The sequence below is a fragment of the Helicoverpa armigera genome, chromosome 27, assembly GCF_030705265.1.
Source record: "Helicoverpa armigera isolate CAAS_96S chromosome 27, ASM3070526v1, whole genome shotgun sequence".
Lineage (NCBI taxonomy): Eukaryota > Metazoa > Arthropoda > Insecta > Lepidoptera > Noctuidae > Helicoverpa > Helicoverpa armigera.
Genome location: NC_087146.1, coordinates 2685974 through 2708231, shown reverse-complemented (window position 1 = coordinate 2708231; position 22258 = coordinate 2685974). Strand labels below are relative to the sequence as shown.

The 22258-nt window shown below is 35.2% G+C and overlaps 4 protein-coding genes across 8 annotated transcripts; 2 read left to right on the top strand and 2 right to left on the bottom strand.

Moving 5' to 3' along the window:
• Positions 1-303: 303 nt before the first annotated feature.
• On the bottom strand, positions 304-2514 carry LOC110373793 (large ribosomal subunit protein uL14). Its single transcript, XM_021331155.3, has 4 exons — positions 2390-2514; positions 2116-2199; positions 1451-1578; positions 304-521 (listed from the first exon to the last, which is right to left on the bottom strand). Exons 1-4 carry the CDS (start codon positions 2400-2402, stop codon positions 324-326), a joined length of 423 nt encoding a protein of 140 aa, XP_021186830.1. The 5' UTR covers positions 2403-2514; the 3' UTR covers positions 304-323.
• Positions 2515-2898: 384 nt separating this feature from the next.
• On the top strand, positions 2899-5473 carry Prosbeta7 (Proteasome beta7 subunit). Its single transcript, XM_064042133.1, has 5 exons — positions 2899-3145; positions 3470-3682; positions 4061-4196; positions 4645-4790; positions 5279-5473. Exons 1-5 carry the CDS (start codon positions 3009-3011, stop codon positions 5436-5438), a joined length of 792 nt encoding a protein of 263 aa, XP_063898203.1. The 5' UTR covers positions 2899-3008; the 3' UTR covers positions 5439-5473.
• Positions 5474-7029: 1556 nt separating this feature from the next.
• LOC110373800 (RNA-binding protein 8A) lies at positions 7030-9664 on the bottom strand. Its single transcript, XM_064042012.1, has 5 exons — positions 9468-9664; positions 9062-9164; positions 8592-8709; positions 7675-7788; positions 7030-7168 (listed from the first exon to the last, which is right to left on the bottom strand). The coding sequence occupies exons 1-5, from the start codon at positions 9526-9528 to the stop codon at positions 7064-7066; spliced, it is 501 nt and encodes a 166-aa protein (XP_063898082.1). The 5' UTR covers positions 9529-9664; the 3' UTR covers positions 7030-7063.
• Positions 9665-9929: 265 nt separating this feature from the next.
• On the top strand, positions 9930-18492 carry LOC110373783 (uncharacterized). Of its 5 annotated transcripts, XM_064042011.1 has the most exons (11): positions 10664-10831; positions 10938-11053; positions 12718-12824; positions 13412-13642; positions 14161-14337; positions 14900-14964; positions 15476-15626; positions 16372-16534; positions 16946-17399; positions 17636-17736; positions 17999-18492. In XM_064042011.1, the coding sequence occupies exons 2-11, from the start codon at positions 11020-11022 to the stop codon at positions 18115-18117; spliced, it is 1602 nt and encodes a 533-aa protein (XP_063898081.1). In that variant the 5' UTR covers positions 10664-10831; positions 10938-11019; the 3' UTR covers positions 18118-18492. The 5 variants fall into 5 exon arrangements, with proteins under 5 accessions (XP_049700461.2, XP_063898079.1, XP_063898080.1 ...); XM_049844504.2 differs by lacking the exons at positions 10664-10831; positions 10938-11053 and adding an exon at positions 9930-10333; XM_064042009.1 differs by lacking the exons at positions 10664-10831; positions 10938-11053 and adding an exon at positions 9931-10333 and having other exon boundaries at positions 17123-17399.
• Positions 18493-22258: the final 3766 nt, after the last annotated feature.

Here is a 22258-nt window from a genome sequence, read left to right as displayed (position 1 = left end):
TGTGTACGCCTCTGAGACGTATGTTAAGGCTTTGTGTACGTTCGAAATAGATTAGGCTTCTAGGGTTAAAAAAGTAGTGAAGTTGAATTTACTGACTATTGCTGATCTCGAGCAATTTACAACTGAATAAATATTTCACTACCTACCTAAATACTTTTTATGAATGTACCCTCAGATCTCGGGTAGGTGTGTACCTAAAATGTAGAGATCAATCACACTAGTAAGAATTATAAAGAGATTAGCTGCATAGGGTAAAAGTTACTGTTAGCAGGGAATACCAAGTGAACCAATAAAATAGCCATATAATCTTAACCGTATATTATTCAAGCGATAGAGCTGGCGTTAGACGCGATACGGGGCCACAGATCCGCGCACTCCTTAGCCACGGGGCCGGTGATGGCCGAGCCTTTCATCTCGCCCTTGTTGTTTACTATGACGCCTGCGTTATCTTCGAAGTATATGAACACCCCATCCCGCCTTCTGAATGGTTTCCGTTGTCTGATCACCACTGCTGGCATTACCTGGGAACAGTTAAGATATGTATTAGTTTTATGTATGCATGTGTAAACCAAGTTCAAGTGGAAAATTTTAACCATGAAATAAGTTACCAATGGGGTTGATTACATCGTTCTTCAATTGTCATTTTAGTGTTTTGTCAACCCCTTTCGGAAATGAATGCTTTGATTAGAATTTTGGCAAACATCTTGGATTGCTGTTTATCGAAATTATAAAAACATAGTTGGTATAACGTTATTGCGAACTACTCATACTATTAAACTCACAAAATCCATGCTTATTATAGCAATTTAAAAAATGCACAAATTGCATTATGAATACAATTTCTGATCAAAATCGCATTCATTATCTTAAGTTCTCTCTCATTAGGGGGTTAGAATACAAAAACTCTAAGGTCTTATGTATTAGGATATTAATTCTTTGTTAGTAATTGGAGTCACTCAGTCAGCCAAGGCATATCAACACTCTGAAATCTCAGTTCAGATGTAAAATGTTAGCGAAACCCTATGGCATATCATCATGGTAACTCCGTAATTATCGCAAAACTAGAACTTCTATTTTATTGATACTTTTGGAGATAATGTAATACTTTTTTATTAGTACAACAAATTGTAAAAAAGCAAGCATTCATGCATTCAGTATCTACTATGTATCTTAAAGCTCTTAAGATTGGTTGGAACCCAGCTTTATAACATTGGAATGTTTTGAGAATACCCCAAAAAGGGTATTATGTCCCTTTTGCTATCTTTTTCTCCCAAATGTAAACGTTACTAAGCTTTCGGTTTGAACAGAGAAAGTTTCAGTTTCTCAGATTTTTCAGCTTTTGGAATCCCAATTCTAAGTTTTGACATTATTTACTTCAACTATCTATCATGTCTAAAATCAAAGAAAATTACAGCATGCCATTCTCAAAACCACAAAATGGTGATAATACCTTTTTCCTTAGTTCAGGTTTGCCTTTCTTGACGGTAGCAACGATCATGTCTCCAGATCCGGCAGCGGGAAGCCTGTTCAGGCGACCCTTGATACCCTGCACGGCGATCACATACAGGTTCTTGGCTCCTGAAAATTATTATAGGCAAATATTTCAGTAAAGAGGTATTGAATTAAAAATTTTGTCATAGACATAGAGGTAAAACATAACTATGAATGAGTTCTTAACTGTTTTTGTATTGCTTTTGGCCTCCTTGGTAGGTAGTATTAAATGTAACCTTATTTGTCTTTGTTTTGGTTTTATTTGCTGCATCTAATGGGCAAACATGTATGAAATTCATGTTTATGAGGTCATGTTTCGAAATGTAGGCATTAGTATTCTGAAACTGGGTTGGATCTATTCATGAACTAATTTCTATCATGATTGTAGCAACAAGGCCCTTCATTGAACTGATACTTTGATAAAAACTTCTTCGTCCTTCAGAAACAAATACGTTAGGGCGGCAATTTGTTATGTTTTACTAACTGAACAACTTCAGACACAGCCAAGGAAGAAATCATTATGATATCAATGCACACAGTGCGTCCGTAAAATATCATCATTAGTGTTCAGTCAAACGTGCCTGAATAGGTTATGTTAGTGTTCTAAAACAAACTCGTGCTAACCTGTGTTGTCTGCGCAGTTGATAACGGCTCCGACAGGGAGACCCAGGGAGATGCGGAACTTCGCTCCCGCGGAACCACCACGTCCTTAAAACAGAAAAACCACACTTCATACATTTTTCATCACAACACTTCTACTCACGAAATACAAAGTGGATAACGAAAATATTTGTGCCTTCTAAACAGATATGATACTAGTTTCGATTCACACATGCTTTCTTATAAATTTTAGCGCGAAATAACACGATCTAAATGGATTTTTATTAAATTCACGAACCTCTTTTAGACATTTTGTTGTGTCAATCTTTTGAGAGGAAATTGAAAGAACGTGAACTTAGCAATACATCATCGAAGTTACGTTTCGTTCAGAAAATTGATGCCGGTGACTAGTATGAAGTTGTATGCAAGTCGCAGAAACGTTTCCAAAATTCAAAATCTAGTTGTAGGTATTTCGGTCAATAATACATTCAACTTATATGAAACATAATGACAAGGTTTTTGGTTAATTACAAGTTGTCATTTTCGCTGTAAATTAATTTCTTTCGGATCATCCCTCTTTGCAAAGTGAAACTTTCTAAACGATTTATTTACGTTCCGTTTTTTAACTTTTTCTTTGTTTATTTACATAATGTTAATACCTAATTTTATCGTAACTTGCATACGAACAGCAATATTATTTAAAAATTATTGATTTTTTCAAAAATATATACGTGAGCCCTATCCTGACAAATAAAAGACAAAATAAAATCAATCAAAATCTTGTTGTGTAACGAAATGTGATCAAAAACTGTTTGTCATTTTCCGTCAAATTCGTTGCGGCTTGTCATTGTGTGCAATTCACTATTTTGTAACAAAAAGTATTTTAGTAGAAAATAAATTAGTATATTATTGATAAAATGGCATTTATGGGCGATATGATGAATCCTGCGCCCTTCTGGCAGAACGGCCCTGCCCCAGGAGCGTTCTATAACTTCCCAGGAAACTCGGCAGGCTTCGGACCCAACACTCACCCTGTTCAGGAATTTAAAGCTCAGTAAGTAGATTTAAACAATATTCTTCTATTTTTGATGTTAAAACAATGATTATTTTCACTCAATACTACGTCCTCTTAATCAATATTAAACTGTAAACTTGCAATTCGTCAGTCATGGTGAGCCAAGTTTTCCAACATACGAGGACAAATTAATTCATTTACACCATAATTTTATCCCACAAGACTAACATGTGACCGTATATCGTCTTTTTTCTACATTTAACTGTTGCATCTCTCTTTTATCAACCCTGAAATATTATCAGAACACACATACCATCGTAACCATCATGAAAATTTACTAAAATAACCTGATCTCTCTTCCAGTTCAGCCACTCCAATCACCACCACAACCACAGTCATCGGAGTCAAGTTTGACAAAGGCTGTGTGATCGCAGCTGACACCCTCGGTTCATACGGCACGTTAGCCAGATTCCGTGACTGTCCTCGTGTCATGAAGGTGAATGATCTGATCCTGCTGGGTAACGGTGGTGATTATGCTGACTACCAGTACTTGAAGGACATTATTGAGCAGAAGATGTAAGTATTATATGGTACCATATAGATATATAGAAAGAGGTTCATTTTAGAATGTGGTTAAACAAATATGTAGTAATTTGCATAGCCTATTTGATATATAAGATTATATGTTGAGGATCTTCTCAAACTGGTTGTCAAAAACTTATTTTCTTCATTTTCATTATTACAGTATTAGAAGCAAGTTAGTAAAAATTTATAATGTTAACAAATTCTGACATTAATTCTGTGAGTCTTTTGTAGTAAAACTACTATCTAAAACCAAAACTACATATTTCTGTTTATAGGAACTTGGGCAGCTTGGCTTTTTTCTAGCCTTTTCATACAAATATTTGGCTTGTTTAGCAATAGTAGAAATTCATTATCTCAAAATTCCCACAGCATCGACGAGCAATGCATCGGTGACGGTCTGCACCTGAAGCCGCGTTCTCTGCACTGCTGGCTGACCCGCGTGCTGTACAACAAACGCAGCAAGATGGACCCCTTGTGGAGCAACTACGTTGTTGCTGGCATGCAGGTCTGTTAAAAACCAAATTTTAAAAGTATTTATTCAAATAACTGCTGAAAAACTGCACTTTTCCAACATCTCATATCCAAAAACGCCACCATTGACCATTTAAATGTTTTTGTTGGAAAGAAGAAGTGGCACAACAAACTCCCCAGCAACATGTGGCTTAGTTGTTTCCAAAACCCAAATCTTTTCAGCATTCTATTTAATATAAAAAAGTGTACATTTGAATCGAGTTCAATTTTAAAAATAAGAGCTTATGTAACTTCACTATCCATCGGTTACCAAGCTGTATATTGCCTTGAACTATTAACAGATGATGTATATCTGTTGCATTAAAAACAACACAATATACTGATACCCAGTATTTAAATAAATATTTAGCAAGGTCCTGTCTCCTTCAAACATCATTATATGCATACGCCTCTTATAACTGATCACTCTTTCTTCCACACAGGACGGAGAGCCCTTCCTAGGCGCAGTAGACAAGCTAGGCACAGCGTACGAAGACGCAGCCATCGCGACCGGTCTCGGCGCGTACATGGCGACTCCTCTGGTGCGCGAGGCTGTTGACAAGGGCAACTTGGATGAGGAGGGTGCTAAGTAAGTTGATGGTCTTCTGTTTCCGTTATTATTGTAAAGAAATATTTTTTCTTGGTTAAAAAAAAAACCGGAATCATCACTCAGGTAATATAGTAGAAGATAAACTTCCCACTGTATATTTTGAAATATGTAGCGTGACAAATAATGGTTACATATGTACTTTGTTCCGGTAAATATACCTTACCTGATGACAGATCTAAATCTCCGACTTCGACCGATTTTCCACCCTTGATCAGACCGAAAGGGCTATGTTTCTAAGAAACTTTCACAAAGCAGCCCATAGTCTAGAAAGTTAGTGGTGATACACCAGTTTCCCAGGAAACACTTTAAGCCCATCAGGCTATGGAAATAGAGAGTGCACTTGTTTCTGCGCAAATGCTTGGCCACTATAATATCATACGCAGATCGCCGTGGCAGGAAATCTGTCTGAACATACATCTATAATTTATTTAATTCGTTACTTTAAACATATTTTTCTCTCTCCCCAGAGCCCTAGTCCGCAAATGCATGGAGGTTCTATTCTACCGCGACGCCCGCGCCTTCCAGCGGTTCCAACTAGGTGTGGTGACGGCTGCCGGGGTGAAGGTGGAAGATGTAGCGGAACTCAAGCACGACTGGTCGCTAGCGCACATGATACACATGAAGTGAATGTGGGGTTTCGAATTAAATATTGTTTTGTAATTTTTTTGTTGTTTTATTTTTAGAGAGCCATCACATGTGTGTAAAAGTATAGGTAGGAACCTAACTCTTTCCTATTAAATATGTCACTGAAAACTGTATGAAAAAGATCAGTGGGTTTTTAGTGTATTGTAATTAGTTTCGGGGAAACTTCTTCCCGTACCCGGATAATATAGCCTATGTTGCTCGGGTCGGTGATAGTCTGGCTTCCCAGCAGTGATATTTTTTTCAAATCGGATTCCGATACGATTAAACAAAAAGATTTTTCCTATCTATTATACATATTAGTGGACATACATAACATCAAATATCTTGGAGAAAAGTATGTGAAAATAAATTCAATAGTTTATGGGTATACTGCGAATAGCGACACTTCATGGTAATTATAATTAGGCAAGGCAGTAAAATTAAACATACTTTAGAAAGAGAAAAGCTGAGCCGGTTCCAACTAGGCGTGGTGACGGCTGCCGGCGTCAAGGTTGAAGATGTGGCGGAACTCAAGCACGACTGGTCGCTAGCGCACATGATACACATGAAGTGAATGTCGGGGATTAAATTAAATATTGTTTTGTAATTATTTTGTTGTTTTATTTTTTAACGTGTATAGGGTGTCGCAAGTGTGTTAAAGTGTAAGTAACGAAGTCTTCCATATCAAATCTCTCACTGAAAACATTACGCGTTCTGGGGGAACTTTTCTTCATGTACTATGCAGATCATTGCCTAATTGCTAGGTGAAATATTTTTTCAAATTGGATTCAGTAGTTTCGAAGCCTTTTGGCATCAAAAGTAAAAATATTTTCTCTTTATTGTTATTAATTATAATTATGCATAAATCTACCACATTTCATCAAATGTCTCGGTTAAGAGGACTACATGAATATAAGTTCATTAATTTATCGCGAACACAGACTTCTTGGTAAGAAAGATAATTGGGAGACTAATTAAAACACAAATTAGAAAGAGAAAAGCTTATATTTAGACAAAATTACATCTAAGTTAATTCAGCGTTACGCAAAGCACTTTATTATTCATATTATTCAACAAATACATAAATGTATGTATTGTACTAAATTATATTAGAATGGTAACAAAATCCCGCCACCTCTATATAATACGGATACTATGAAATATGGTAAAGTATATAATTATTTACTGGGTTCCGTCCGCCCGCGTAAGTTACATCAAAATCCGTTCAGCAGTTTTGCGTGAAATTGGTATAAAGACAAAGTGCAATACATAACTCTGTTCAGACATAATTACAATCACTTATAAACATTGTTTTTTTATTACACCACATAATAATACAAATTACTGAATCTAGTAAATATAATATCTATCTTTGATATAGAAAAAATAGGTATTATATATAGAAGTAATACAATTAAATTATCTTTTACGAAAGAACTTAATACAACTTATTGCAGTTTCGATTCTCATTTCCTTGTGATACAAATGATAACATTACCATAACTAGCTACAGAACTTTACCGTATCGAGGACCAAAATCTCACACACACTAACGCAATTCGGGAAAAAACTCTCGCACAAATAAAAAGCAATGTTTATAAGTAAAGCTTATATATTAAGTTTAGATTCTATCGCCTCTTCTTGTGGCCTTTAGTTGGGCCTTTGACGAAGCACCAGTCCACGGATATCGGCTGGCCCAAGATGTCTGCGCCGTCTAGGGCCTCGCGAGCACTCTGGTGGGACAAACATTTAGATTAAAAACTAGATTCTGCCAGCAGTTTCATCGGTGTTTCCATGGGAACTACTTCAAAATGTATATGACCTGCTTATATGTACATGGGCCATCTAACACTGAAAGATTTTTTCAAATTGAAACAGTACTTATTCCTGAGATTAGCATGTTCAAGCAAACAAACAAACTCTTGTATAGATGAGATCAAGAATGAAGTTAGAAACGGGTGTATCAGGAACTGTCAAAGAATATACTGGCTTTTCTCAACGAGTTGGTGGAGGTTATTTATTATAAAATGCAAGACATAAGTTTCCATGTCATCATTGACAAAATACCTTTATGTCACAAGGGTCAACCATTGACAGACAGACTGGGTCAAACATTTGCGTAACTGTGCTGCTGTTACTCAGCCACATCTGCTATCTATGAGCATATTCTTGTCTACAGGACACTGATTTATTGGCAGAAGAAATGAAAGAACATTGTATAAATCATAGAAATACTTACAGCAGCCTGCTTATAAGTCTCGTACTCCACCAGAGCGTAACCCTTGAGGAAACCGGTACGTCTGTCCAGGTTCAAGTGGATATTTTTGATCTCACCAAATTCTGAGAACTGGTTCTGTAACAAGGACAAGCATTAGTATTACAGTTGTGTAATTTTATCTATTTTATTTTATTATGTGTACTAGCTTCCGCCCACGGCTTTGACCGCGTAGAGTTCGGTTATATCGCATTTCCAAGAGAATTCTTCAAAAGTCCAGGATAAAAACTATCCTATGTTCTTTCTGAAGGTCAACTCTATCTCTGTACCAAATTTTACTGAAATCAAGTCAGTGGTTTAGACGTGAAAGCGTAACAGACAGACAGACAGAGTTACTTTCGCATCTATAATATTAGTAGGGATGTGTACTGGATAGTATAAAAGGTGATGTCTGCTCACAAAATCTAGATTGCTCATACTTAGGGGAACATGATGATTCCTTATATTCACTGCATTTGTTTTGTATTTTTTCGGATTTGAGAGACCACCATTACTCTTTTCTATGTTATGTATTACTAGCTTCTGCCAGCGGTTTCACCCGCATCCCGTGGGAACTACTTCCCGTACCGGGATAAAAAGCCTATAGCCTTCCTCGATAAATGGGCTATCTAACACTGAAAGAAATTTTCAAATCGGACCAGTAGTTCCTGAGATTAGCGCATTCAAACAAACAAACTTTTCAGCTTTATAATATTAGTATAGATATTTAACATTTAAATATGAACAATAGTTACTTAGTATTTAAATATTGAGATCGCAAATTGATTAGGTCAGGAATTTCAATAAAATTGACCCCACATGGTAAATTTTAACATAAGTTATGTCTGATGTTGTCATAAAAAATATCATTCTATTTAATTCTAAAAAAACACCACAATTACCTGTATGTCTTCCTCCTGTGCCTCCTCATGGACATTGCTGACAAACAGGATCCAGCCTTCCACTGACCGCTGTGGACCTGGAGTGTTGCCATCACCTTCGGGTGCCAAGCTATCATACCTAGAAATTAGGAAAGGAGGTTTTACTTCTTGCAGTGGCTGAACATGTATTTCCTTTGCTTCATTGGATAGTCTTATAAAAAGGTTGTTAGCATAGTAGAATAGTCTATGATATGGAATGTAATAAGATATGGCAGGTGTTATTTTTGTTTCAATAAGGCTCTAAGAAAATGCCCAAAAATATTTGGAGTATGAGGAATACTTAGATATTGGCACTAAGGTTGATTTCTAATCTTTGATTTATCCATGCAGAAAAAATCATTGTTATCATCAACAAAATAGATTTTATTGCAAACTGTTTTGCTGATTTTTCTTAGCATAAAATTCTTTTGCGTTTGAATTGAAATAGTTACCTGCCCCTGTTGCCTCTCTCTGAGGCGCCTCCGCTGCCGGTTTCACTGCCAAAACCTCTTCCTTTACGTTTTCGCGCCTTCTCCTTCAAACGAGCGATTCCCTCTGAAAAATACACGAAATACGTTCATAATTCATTGCAGAATATTGACTGAACTATATTAAACGTTGATACATAGCAGGTGCAACGAAATTCCAATCCTAAACTGAGCTAAATTCAGTTCATTCAACTAGAAAGTTAACCTAAAAAAAGTTTGTGTAAACGAATAGTTAATACAGCAAATATAGCATGAGTAACGACAGTAACATTTATAATTGACAAGGGAAATCAAATTAACAGTTAATAACCAGAAGTAATTGACTAATGTTAGTGAAAACTGAGCATCAAAACATTGCTGCTTTACTTACGTTCGCCATCCTCGTCAACCTCAAATTCTTCGGAATTTTCGATATCTAGCACATCTGCCATTTTTGTGTGTTTTTTATGCTCTTAAATTATGTATCTAAAATGTATTTTCGTACAATTATCACATAAATAAACGTGAATTTAATTCGGACAGAATGACGTATTTATTTATCAATGTTGCCAAAAATTGATCGCATCATTGTAGTAGATTTGGTAATTTCCTATAGGCGTTAACTCCGAATGTGTAGGAGGTATGAATTATTAAGATCACATAACATTGAATATTATACATACGATACAACATTGGTTTAAATAAAAAAAACTGGAATGAACTTGTCACACCTTTTGGAAGATATTGTCCTATTCTTTCGGTTACGCAAAAAACGAAATCGTTTTCGTCTCCAAATAAAAACAATGGAACTTTTTATTGCTACAAGTGGTTGGATATGCCACCAAACTTCTTAACGAAAGCTACCAAAAAACAAAATGTCAGGAATACAGTGACATCAGTATTTTACATTGATTTTGTTATATTATTTTTAGGCTCATTGGACGGATCAAAATTTCGAAATGAGTGCATGTAACGTAGGAGAACCGCGAAATACAGTATCTGGAGACTGGACATCTAGATCCACAAAATCGCCAGCAACCACCCGCTCATCATCACCCAGCAGGGGAGAAGCGATTTTCAACAAATACATTGATATAATTAATTCTAAATCTGCTACCTCTGTGGGAGGTAACAAAGCAGAACCTTCTGATCGACCGTTTGATTTTTTTGATGATGAAGAATTTGCTTTTGGTATTAATTTACTCAACAACAATGTGGCGTGTGTCGGCGATAATATGACCAAGCTCATTCAAATGGGTAATATATAAGAATATTTGTTTTAATTTTGGTATAAAATTTGCTAAGGGTTTTGTCAGAGTCAGTCGGAGAATTTACTATAATATTATGTGGAAAGCCCCAGAACTTATTCTTGGCAATTGGCAAATTGGCTTTTATTTCTATTTATTCAAAAACATATACAATGCGAGTAAGCTGCATGTATGTTGTTGTCGTACATCTTTTTATTATTTTTGAGGAATAATAGCTTGGTCGATAAGTTGATGCGCGTGCGTTTCGTTGATATTGAAAAGCTGTTGCTTTTTTACTAAAAGAGTCTGAAATGGCAATGGCAATGGCAACACCTTAAGTTTGTGACAGCTGTCAGTAGTGTCAGCTAAACGTGAAATTGGATTTTCAGAGCATCTATTCAGTATTTTTGACGAAATAATATTATTTTATTTACTTATTGCTTAGTTAATAACTTAAATATCATGCCGGAGTTACATATAACGGATTCTATAATCACTCAACTGAATGGTAAGTTATTTGCTGAGAAATCGTCATTATTTTGGACGAAAGAAAGTTACATAATTTTGTTTGCATTATTGATATTGTTTTGTTTGACACAAATATTTAATTTTAGCACCAAGGTGTCCTAAATAGTGCTATATTACTGGTGTTGCGTCATTTTGGACTTTCGGACACAGTGTAACACAGCTAAAGCTATGAAATTAAGAATCGACGAACCGTTCGAATTTGGTATAATATTCTTGATTTGTGTGTGATTTTGAGTATGTTTTCTGTTAAAAACTGTGTTATTTTTTCTCGTGGTGTGCTTTACGATCCCTTTGTAATCTGCAAGTCGTGTTCCTGATACGTTAAAGTTTGGTGTTTAGTTTTATGTCCATAACCTCACTTTTTAAGTCTTGAAGTTTTATTGTGATAACATAGACATGTTGTGAAAGTGTGCATACGTAACATTCTCATACTCCAATTTGTTTATGTAGAACCTTGTAAGTAAATTGTAATTTTTATCATGTTACTAAGCACTGATGGAAATAATTAAAATCATTTTCTTCCTCAAAAAGTGAAAAATCTATATATTTCTGAAAATATAGGTACATTCTTCCATGACTCTTTTAAAAACTGTATGATTTTCTCCTTGATTAATCAAATTGATCATAGTACTCTAGCTAGTCATTAGTCCTAAAAATCTTGTCATATCCAAAAAAATATATAAATGAAAACAGCACTTTTCTAACATCAAGTTAAACAATCTGAGATACCTACTATGACAAAAAAATTAATTTAAAATAAAAACCAATAGTTCAGTTAAGTAGTAGATTAGTTACATCCACATAATATGATGATTGTCTAGTCTGTCTGACCAATGATGTCATGATGATATCATCATTATTATCACATCAGAGTAATTGTGTAGGATTGCATTACTGTCTTGGCATTCAAGTACTCAAAAGAAGCCAAAGTATGCTGATGACAGATCCTATGGGTATTTTTTTGGCAAGAATCTATCTTTGTATTTGCTACAATTCTTTCGGGATACCATGTTATCCTTGAAAGTTCAAATTTTTCCTTGCCACACATATTACTTTACTGAGATAATTATTTTTATAATAGTTAGTTTATTAACTAAATTAAAACAAACTGAATTGGTAAATCCTGTAAATTGCAATGACTTGATATTTAATTAATTATAAGTGTGTTTCAGTTGACAGTTTTAATTATATGTTAATGTGAAACCCATACACAATTGGGTGTTTTGTTTTTATTTTTCCTTTGTTTATGCCTGTTAGTTGTATTGTTTTGAATGCCACATGTTACACAATGCCATTGTTATCTGGATTTATAAGACTTTGTTTTCATTCTTATTTGAAAGAATCCTAAATATCTTTATCATCATCCTCCAAGCTTTTTTCCAACTATGTTGGGGTCGGCTTCCAGTCTAACCGGATGTCGCTGAGTACCAGTGCTTTACAAGGAGTGACTGCCCTATCTGACCTCCTCAACCCAGTTACCCGGGCTACCAAATAGCCCTTGGTTAGACTGGTGTAAAACTTACTGGCTTCTGACTACCCGTAACGACTGTCAAGGGTGTTCAATGACAGCTGGGACCTACAGTTTAACGTCAATATCTAAAAATAAATCCTAAATATTTTCATCATGTGCATTTGATGTAATCTATCTTTGATATCACCACCACCCTTAGATAGACTAGTATAGAATTCCTAAGGCGTAAGGTCTGCCGTTTTACATTAAGAAAGCATAATAAATAAATAAATCAGTTTAATAATAGCAGCAAACTATCATTTAAACGCATTCAAGAAGTTAACATGCAAAATATTAGTAGTATTCATTGTCCTTTTATCACCGTTGTAATCTAATCACCGTACAATGTATTTCAGCTCAAGAGCCATGGCCGGACAACGTGAAGTTGTTCCAACCTTACGAGGTGGAGCAGATCCTGCTGCCGGACAACGCCAGCTGTCTTGCTGTCCAGGCTTTCTTGAAGGTACGAGTTGCTGAAATGTAGCTAGAGTTTTCTGTACGGGATTGGGGTAGGTTTCAAATTAAATAACTGAGTAATGTGTTTGGTCTTCAGGAGAACTAGCTTTGCTTCCTGGCTTTTTTATTTCTTCTAGCAAAAATGACCAAAATAGCAAATACATATTATAATAGGCCTAATTAAATCAATCAAGCAATTTTTATTCAGCCAGTGCACTTAAACAATAAAAAATATATATTAAATTTATCCAAATATGTTAGTTTTAAACGTTTAAAGATAGTCTCGCTTTTTTACCACTTGCTATCCTTGATAAGAAGAAAAAATGAAGTAAAAGTATAGATGCATCAGCACAGTGCATTTAGATACCCAAGTAGCCCAAGTAGCCAATTTAGGTACCCAACCACCAACTGGTACAACCTATGTTCTATGCAAGGAAATACCTATGCCTCCTCAAACCACCAAAAACATCATAAACCTTTCCACAATACCTCCCCAACCCAAAGCCAGTCAGGAGAAAGGCGCAGACATACCATTAGTGTTACCCTTTCTTCCTTAAAATGTTCTATGCAAATTAAATGTTTCTTTCTTTTTAGATGTGCAACCTCCCCTTCGAGGTAGAAATGCGTTGGAACGCGGAGTTCATGTCACCGTCGGGGCGGGTGCCGTTCATCAAGTGCGGCGCGTTCGTGGTCTCCGAGCTGGAGCCCATCGTCCAGTTCGCGGCCAACAAGGGCGTCACGCTGTGCGGCAAGCTCAGCACGGAGGAGAAGGCTGAGATGAGGGCCTATATGAGCCTCATTACTAATGTGCTCGTTAATGCTGAGGTTGGTAGCGTTGGTAGCATAGACAAATTATTGTTTCAGATTTCTAAGCTTTATTTAGTTTTGGTTACGGTGAGAATGTTGGTTTTGTTTTAATTACTTCTCCTTGATATTATAGGTCTTCGAAATTTTGCATTGCTATTTAGTTCTGATGACGAAGCATTAGGTAACTGAAATATTATAAATGCAGAAGGTAAATCGGTCTATTAGGGCTTTCACGCCAAAACTACTGAATCGTAATGCGCCTCTAAGATGACCCATTGACCACTTGACTGTTGGTACACTATCTTTCCTTCATGTTTCGGAATGTGTTCTGGACTATGTTTGAACATCTTTCACAGTCTTACGGGTATTTAAAAGCCAGAAAGTGTGACATGACAACCGATCTTACCAATGGGTATCGGGTTGTTTAAGTACTGGGTTGAGGAGTTCAGATAGGCAGTAGCACCTTGTAAGGCACTGGTACTCAGCTGGAAGCATCATCCAACATAAATGATATATACTGTAATTTGTTCACCCAGCTGTACATATCGTGGGTGGACAACGAGACGTTCAACGCGGTGACTAAGGTGCGCAACTCGTCCGTCTACCCCTGGCCGCTGGGCTGGCTGCAGACCAGGGCTAAGAGGAACGCTGTCATCAAGCGGTTGAAGGCTCTGCACTGGTATGATAAGACCTTGGACCAGGTTTTGGCTGATGTGAGTATTTCTTAAACAAATGTTTGAAAAAATACACTTCTTATGTACAGACTTTAGCACATAATTTACTCCTATATATTAAATGTTGTCAATGAATATTGAATCTTATTTTGTAGAGATAAAGTTGAAAATCTATTAAATTAATCTAACAGATTATAGAAGCTTGATGTGCTTCATCTGAAAAATACTGAAAAGTAAACCATAGATGGCATTTAGATCCCCTTTGTTAAAAATTCGAGTTGTTAAGATTCGATATTTTTTCTTTGCTAGTTAATGAATATAAAGTTTTAAACTGAAAATATTTAGTTTCATGCTAAATAACATATATACTTATGTAATTTTATTGTAGAACGAACGAGACAGCTTGACTGCTTTTGTCATCCTAATATTTTTCTTATCCTAAACGTTCCCAAATTCTAACTTCTAATATTATTGCGGTTGCAACTACTCACACTAGTCTAGTTCGCAATAACTATGTAGTTTGTTTTAATTATATATGTAAATACCTATAATAATATGCATTTACATATTATTATTACATATATTTTTAAAATATTTTCAGGTGGAGCAATGTTGTAACTCCTTGAGTCAAAGGCTCGGCGATCGAGATTACTTCTTCGGAAACACGTAAGACATTTTTTAAATACTTTTGATACTAACATTTCAAGTTGCTTTACTTGTCCGAAGTTAGCTACTAGTGATTTTAAATTTAAGAACAAAATAATAATGCGTCTAATATCTAACTTCGGACAAGCCAAGTTATTTGTCGGAAACTTTAACGTTTAAGAATAGCTTTATTATTTTAAATAAGATTTTTAAAATCATATATTTTTCTTTAAATTGTCATTCTGCATAATATGTATTCGAACTTTAAAACATAAATTATAATTGAACATAGGTTGACAATCGAATGCTTATTATTTAAGCCTTCAAAATATTTCGGAACCTACTATTTTTTCTTGGTTCTGGTTAGGTAGGCCTTACGTATACCTAATCCTACCTTCAAACTTTCATCCACCTAACTCCAACTCACTGTATCCCTTCCTAAGAATACCATAAAAAAAACAAATATTTTTATCATACTTTCATTACCACCCCCCCTATTCCCACTCCTCACCCCCTCCTCCCCTCCCCGCAGCCCGACCCCCGTAGACGCGCTAGTATACGGTCACACGCGCGCTATACTGATGTCATCCGGCGCCAGAGCCGGGGCGCTCATCAAACTCATCACGGGCTCTCTGCTTAAACACCTGCTGAGGTGCAATAATTTGACGCAGATGACTTTGACGGTATGTTACTTTGGTAGTTACTCGTAGACTTGTATATAATGCTAGGATAAAGCGGTATGGTGTCAGACTTGGCTGCATTTTAAGCAAATAAATTATTTGTATTTGTATGTCTGTCATCAGTGGTAGTGTATCATATGTTGCACCGAGATAGTAAGACACTTGATATTTTTGTGAAGATGTATTTTGTTGTCGCTAGAATAGCGAATAGGTACTGAAAACTAGTTAGTTTTTATTGACCTCAAAAATGACCGCTTCAAATAGTCACAGAATATTGAGAATATTATTACTCAGTTCAAATGTAAATATGTAGTTCTACTCGCATTAAGCCGGTTTCCAAAGTAGCTTCAGATAAAACCACACTTATTTCCCACAGTAAAAAAAACAGCAAACGTCCTATTCCCGTTATCCTTTACTCTTCCCTTCCCGCTCACTAATTCTCAAAAGATTATACAGTTTCGAATCCTTTCCTAACTCCCTCTTCCAACCGTAGACTCAAGAGGAGTATTTAGTATCTCAAGCGTTCCAACTCTCTCGCCGTCGACTGTCACCCGAGCGAACCGCGTCTGAACGCAGCACGAGGACCAAGAAGTCTCGTATGAGCATCAGAATCGCCCGACTCACACTTGTCCTGTTTCCAAAATTAGCTTTAGATAAATCTTCACATATTTCCCAATATCCAGATCCACTAATCCTCAAAAATCTATCCAATTTCTTCCATTCCTAACTCTCCCTCTTCCAATCGTAGACTCAAGAGGAGTATTTAGTATCGCAAGCGTTCCAACTCTCTCGCCGTCGACTGTCCCCCGAGCGGACCGCGTCTGAACGCAGCACGAGGACCAAGAAGTCTCGTATGAGCATCAGAAATAGTAGCAAGGATAATATGATTAATAGGGAAAGGGATATTTTTGGTAAGAATTGTATTTACAGTTTAGTAGATAGCATTTTTTTTATCCAATAGGTTCTTGCGGATTTCACTATAGATATATGTATACCGAAGGAACTATTTCCTCTCTCTCTCGGGAATCTAGATAAAAAGAACATAGTCCATATGTTATTCTGATGTATTAGCTATATGTATTACTGACAAGTTTCATCAAAATCCATTCGGTAGTTTTTTCGTGGAAGGGGCATAAACAGGCATACAACGTATTTGTAGCTGTATTTGGAGTCTTTCAATAAAACAGCTGGCTCTTTGATGAATGCCATTCGATCGCAGGATCTAGTAGCATCCAAAACTCCCATACAAAACACCTTTGCAGAGCAGGATTTGATATGTCTTGAAACTGTTGTCAAAAGTACAGATAATAATTTCAATGCAGGCTTCAAACCTTTTGCTTCTAAGCAAATAATTATAATGACATCCAAGGAAGGCAATCTAACCTGCAAGTATGAGGGCCAAACAGACCCGATTGTCGATGAAGAGAAATACAATTCGGTGGTTGAAATAATCGATGATATTCTCGATAAAGTTGATGAGGTCCTCGACGATTTTGCAGAGAAAATCGATTTGGATAACGAGAAAACTGATCCTTTCGAAGTGATCGCTTTCCCGAATGCGTTGGACGATTCGAAGTATGACTCGGTCGAGGTGAAAGTTAACGAATATTTGGACACGATTGAAGAGAACGATTTGACTGAAACATCGAATTCATTGGAAACTTGTACCCCTGATGATGTTATGATTATTAATGATGACGATTATGCGGACAGTGTGCTGCAAGATAAAGATAAATTAAATATACTTTCTGCAAGAACTTTGATTGTGGAAACGAGGTATTTTTGACCTTTTAAGTTTGTAGTTTTGATAGTTTTCTAAATACGTAGATGATTATGAAACGGTAGCAGATCCACGGATTGACCAATCACCGACCCTTGGTCAATGATCTATAGGTTTTGTCTGTATCTTATATTTACGATGGCCGATTTTTCATATTTTTTTTTAATCTACATTATAGTTTTCTTTTTAATCTTTTTGTTAATTCATACATTTTTTTTCTAATGGTGAACAGCAATCATTCCCAAAAGGAATGCGAACTAGATTTGAGTAGTGACAAAGATTCTACTGAGAATTCGGATAAATCACCGTTTGCTCGCACCCCTACTTCCGCAGGTTATTTTTTATATTTTTTTACTTTTTATTTTGTATATGTTTTCAATCCCCAACATTCAGTCTGTCACTCTGCCTGATTTCATCTAAACGGATCCAACAGTGTGCCAGTGACAGTCATATTTTATCAATATATTATCTACGGAAAATTGAGTGATTAACACAACAGTAAACGCGTTGACGACATATCGTCCAAATAAATGCGTTTCATGGTAGTGAAACTGCGTTTCTGGGCATACTAAAATATATTTTATCGATATTACAGATTCTAAATCCACGCTTAAACTGCCAAGCAATGAGGAAATAAGCGTTGAGAGTCTACTTAACTATTTGCGTCAAAGAAATGCGGCATATAACTATACTGCGGTCGCTGACATTGATTAAAATTGACTACGACAATCCGTTAATACGACGTTGCGTGTTTTTGACAGAACGGAATGGCGTATTGATAGTTTTTGACAGTTAAACGTAACATGTTTTTAAATGTCATTCAGTACAGTTAGGCATGAAATATTTTTTAATGTTTTTATTTCAGAAATTCGCATGTATTTCAAATTACAATAATTTAGTATGTATATCAAATGTTGAATTCATTCATGGTAAAACCTTATTTTTTCTTGACAATTATTTTTAATTGAAATTTTGAGTTTGCACATTTTTCGATTTCCAAATTAATTGGGTGGTGCCATTTTCCGATTCTATGCCTCAGTTAGTTTAGGTATTTTATTGTTTTCAATAAAATTTTTAGTTTATTGTCAATATACTTCGTTTCATTTGTTTATGCAGAATGGCAAATTAAATGTGAGTGTTATGTTTTAATTTATTAATAGCAATATGGTTCTTTATTTTGAGTAGACAATAGTTGATCATACATTAGTTTATTTTTATGCGTCGGTATTATTTTTTTAGATAGCAACGGTAATTTAAATTACGTAAACATGATTTGGTGTAGTTTACTAATTAAAATTTTTAGCAATTTTACTTAATTAATATTACTTTTGTGTAAATGATTTTACTAATACTTAAAATATGTACAGGTACTTTTAACACATGTTTAGTTAAATCATTTTTGTATTCTATTTTATTAATTTACTTTTAGAAATTAATATATCATATATTTACTTTTTACCACCTGGCTAAAATACTCTTTTTTTCCACAGCCCCACAGAACTGGATGCCCTAATCTTCGGCCACGTATTCACAATCATCACCACACGACTTCCTTGCCGCAAATTAGCTGAAACCGTTCGGAAACACGAGTCGCTAGTAGCTCTCGCTAAGCGAGTAGACGAACAGTACTTTAAAAGACCATAGCGTCAGGTTTTCAAGGACATATCGACCTCGTTCACTAGTCCTTGAAACCCCTGTCTTCTTTGTAGAAAATCTTGTAATATAGATGTTCTTTTTTCTAGAAGTTTCGCTTGATTGTCAGCTAAAACATAGGTTTTTACAAGCGTTGTAAGTTAATTATGATTTAAAAGCTCCGATTCTGTAATTTTTCTGCTGTATAAAATATTTTTCTGTTAGGTACATGCATTCAGGTGTACTTATAAGAAAATGCTTCAGCACCACCGCAACATTGTATAATTTTCTCAAAATAATGTAAATATTCAACGTTCAAAATGTATTTGGATGTCTGTAGTTGCCTGTTGTGTGCCTATATTTAAAGTTGCGCTAAAGAAATAATAGCAAATCTTAAACACTGCCTAATGGTAGGTTGTAATCGTTTATATGGTCACAATAATGCATTTAATTGCATTACTTATGTAAATAACTTGCAACTTCGCGAAATCTTCTCAATAGAATTCCTTTAGATTCAATTCACGTACTTATTTTCTGGAAATGAAATCTTTTCAGGGGGTTTTTCTTGGATTTATTTGTGAATGTATTTTATATTATCAAAATAATACACAATTGAGTTGTGAACTTTTTGACATAACAGACTAATAATTTCGAGTCATAGTCAAGATTGTAGGAAATTATTCTAAGTACCTAGTTCGATTTATATTAGAAAAATGTACATCGTGTACCTAATTTGTATAGAAAACTGCACTTAATTTTATTTAGGTAATAATTGTTAGATTTTTAGCGATATTTCTTCAAATAACGAAACAGGAATATCAAAAAATCAATGGCTTCCAGTAAATATACAGATGATGAGAAATAATTTATCAGTATTTGTTAGGTTTCATCAATAATACTTCCAAAGATCCATACATACTTTCCATTCAGTAAATAAATAAGTAATTTTAAATAGTCATGCCCGCAGAAAATGCTTTTGTATGTCGCTAAATATAAAACAATAGAAAATCAATTGTCTTGCGTATTCGCGTTCGAACATACAACGGGTTAAATGTACCTAAAAATTATATTTGTTTGCCGATTAGAATGAATTTTAATGCATGACATAGATGATCATTGTGTACTAGCGCTACTTTGATTAATAATAACTATAGATAATTATGTATAAGAAAAAATATGCGTGCAAAATGTGGGATACGAACTAGGAATTATGTGAGTATTTTAAATAATATTTAGATAGCCTAATCATTAGGTAAAGTGCACAAAAACTAATCTTGTATAGAAATACACTTAATTGTTTAGTCAAAGTATAATAATTTTAATGTTATAGTACTTATTGTAAGATGGTTTGTATGTTTTCTATACTTGTAATATGTTTATTTGCATACTTATGAATTCACAACTTGTTATACTTAAGTAATGTTTCTGCTGGTAATTATGTTAATCTGTATTTTACTATCATGTATTTTTATATAATAATTCTGTAGTATAATGCCTACTTGTAATTAACCGTCAAATCCGTAGCGGACCCCAATCGGGGTCTGAACATCAATGTCACCGTAAGCTCGGTTTAGACCCCAATTGGGGTCTGCGAATCAGTCATATGCTTTCCTAATTATTAACGCTCATATTTATTTTCTTTCCAATCAAACCACATTTGTGAGTACTAAATAAAATAACTAAATAAATTTAAATTATTTTTACGCATTCAAACCTTTCATATTTAGCATCCCGTTAGAAATATATCTTTTTAAAATCCAATCGTAATTACCGGGAATTCTGATCGAACTCGCCATGTTTGTTTACATTAGTTGTTTTTTTTAATTTGAAGACGCATAGACAAGATGGCGACGGTGATAGAAGTTTTGCATCGAATGATCCGATTCGTTAAAATAAAGAATCGATTTAATAATTTTATATTATTTGATATTATAATATTACTAAATTGCACTTTTGTATACTTACCATAATCTGAAAATAAATTAGGAAAAGTAAATTTATTTTGAAAAAAATGCTAGAAAATCAGTGGTAGAAAATACGTTGTAGCCGGAATAAAATAATCTTCGGTTTTTAGGGTTTCTGAAGACGGCAAATGAAGACTTATTTATTTATTCGGGTGTTTTATGTGCAGGATTCCTGTAGACCTGCCAAACTTAATGATTCGTTACTTCCAACTTTTTAACTGAGCGGCAAAGCAATTTGACGAGAGCCGTAGTTAGGTGTAGTTATCGCAAAATTTTATGACGATTTTATTGTTTGAAAGGGCAAATAGTTCGCTGTTCATCGAAAGCTGGTCCAAGAAGGAAAGATGGCCGCCGCCGACTTATTTTTAACCGACTTCCCAAAAAGCGGAGGTTCTCAATTCGACCATTTTTTCGTATGTTTGTTACGCGATTACTCAGCCATTTATTTATCGATTTTGATGATTCTTTTTTTGTTTGATAGCGTATACTTCCGAGGTGGTCCCATTATCATCAGGTCAGGATCTGATGATGGAACCTTGAGAAATCGAGGGCGACTTTCGAAAGTTGCAGAAATACATAGGTTGAAATCTTATCACTCAGGTGTTTGCCTGGTAGCACTATTCAACAGTGAAGGCTTTGAGCTGACCTGATGATGGAGACCAGTGAAGGTCGAGGGAACTCGACAACTGAATATTTAAACTTTCTCGTGTTTGTGCTTATATTATTCGTATTTACGAGGCCTCTGCAACAGTGAAGGAGATGTAGACGAGAGAAGTTCAGTTGTCGAGTTCCCTCGACCTTCTCTGGTCTCCATCATCAGGTCAGCTCCAAACCTTTACTGTTTCATAGTGTTATCAGACATAGATCTGAGTGTCAAGTTATAACCTTATCTATGCTTACAATTTTCGAGAGTTGCCCTCGATTTCTCAAGGTTTCCATCATCAGATCCTGGACCTAATAACAAATATGGGGAATATACCCTTTCGACCAAAAACAAACATCCAAATTGAGAACCACCTCCTTTTTGGGATTCGGTTAAAAATATTTGGCGACTTTAAAATCAATCAATTATTATTATTGTTTCTCATCATCAAATAAGTACATTACTTTGGTAGTTATATTTATTTATTTATTTATTGCATTTATTTATTGCATTATATTTCAGAACACCAGGCTTACCCTCCGCCGAAACAAAAATCTTAGAATTGTTGAGAAATAATATAAGAATAAATTAAAATTCCGTAATAGGTAATAAAAAT

Coding starts and splice junctions, on each gene's coding strand:
- LOC110373793 (XM_021331155.3), bottom strand. Junction 1,579..2,115: donor CAACTGCGCAGACAACACAG/GTTAGCACGAGT, acceptor AATAATTTTCAG/GAGCCAAGAACCTGTATGTG. Junction 522..1,450: donor AACCTGAACTAAGGAAAAAG/GTATTATCACCA, acceptor AACTGTTCCCAG/GTAATGCCAGCAGTGGTGAT.
- Prosbeta7 (XM_064042133.1), top strand. CDS start 3,009: ATGGCATTTATGGGCGATATGATGAATCCTGCGCCCTTCTGGCAGAAC. Junction 3,683..4,060: donor GACATTATTGAGCAGAAGAT/GTAAGTATTATA, acceptor AAATTCCCACAG/CATCGACGAGCAATGCATCG. Junction 4,791..5,278: donor TTGGATGAGGAGGGTGCTAA/GTAAGTTGATGG, acceptor CTCTCTCCCCAG/AGCCCTAGTCCGCAAATGCA.
- LOC110373800 (XM_064042012.1), bottom strand. CDS start 9,528: ATGGCAGATGTGCTAGATATCGAAAATTCCGAAGAATTTGAGGTTGAC. Junction 7,789..8,591: donor CACAGGAGGAAGACATACAG/GTAATTGTGGTG, acceptor TCCTTGTTACAG/AACCAGTTCTCAGAATTTGG. Junction 7,169..7,674: donor AGACTTATAAGCAGGCTGCT/GTAAGTATTTCT, acceptor TTGTCCCACCAG/AGTGCTCGCGAGGCCCTAGA.
- LOC110373783 (XM_049844504.2), top strand. CDS start 10,036: ATGAGTGCATGTAACGTAGGAGAACCGCGAAATACAGTATCTGGAGAC. Junction 14,338..14,899: donor TGGACCAGGTTTTGGCTGAT/GTGAGTATTTCT, acceptor AAATATTTTCAG/GTGGAGCAATGTTGTAACTC. Junction 14,965..15,475: donor GATTACTTCTTCGGAAACAC/GTAAGACATTTT, acceptor CCCTCCCCGCAG/CCCGACCCCCGTAGACGCGC.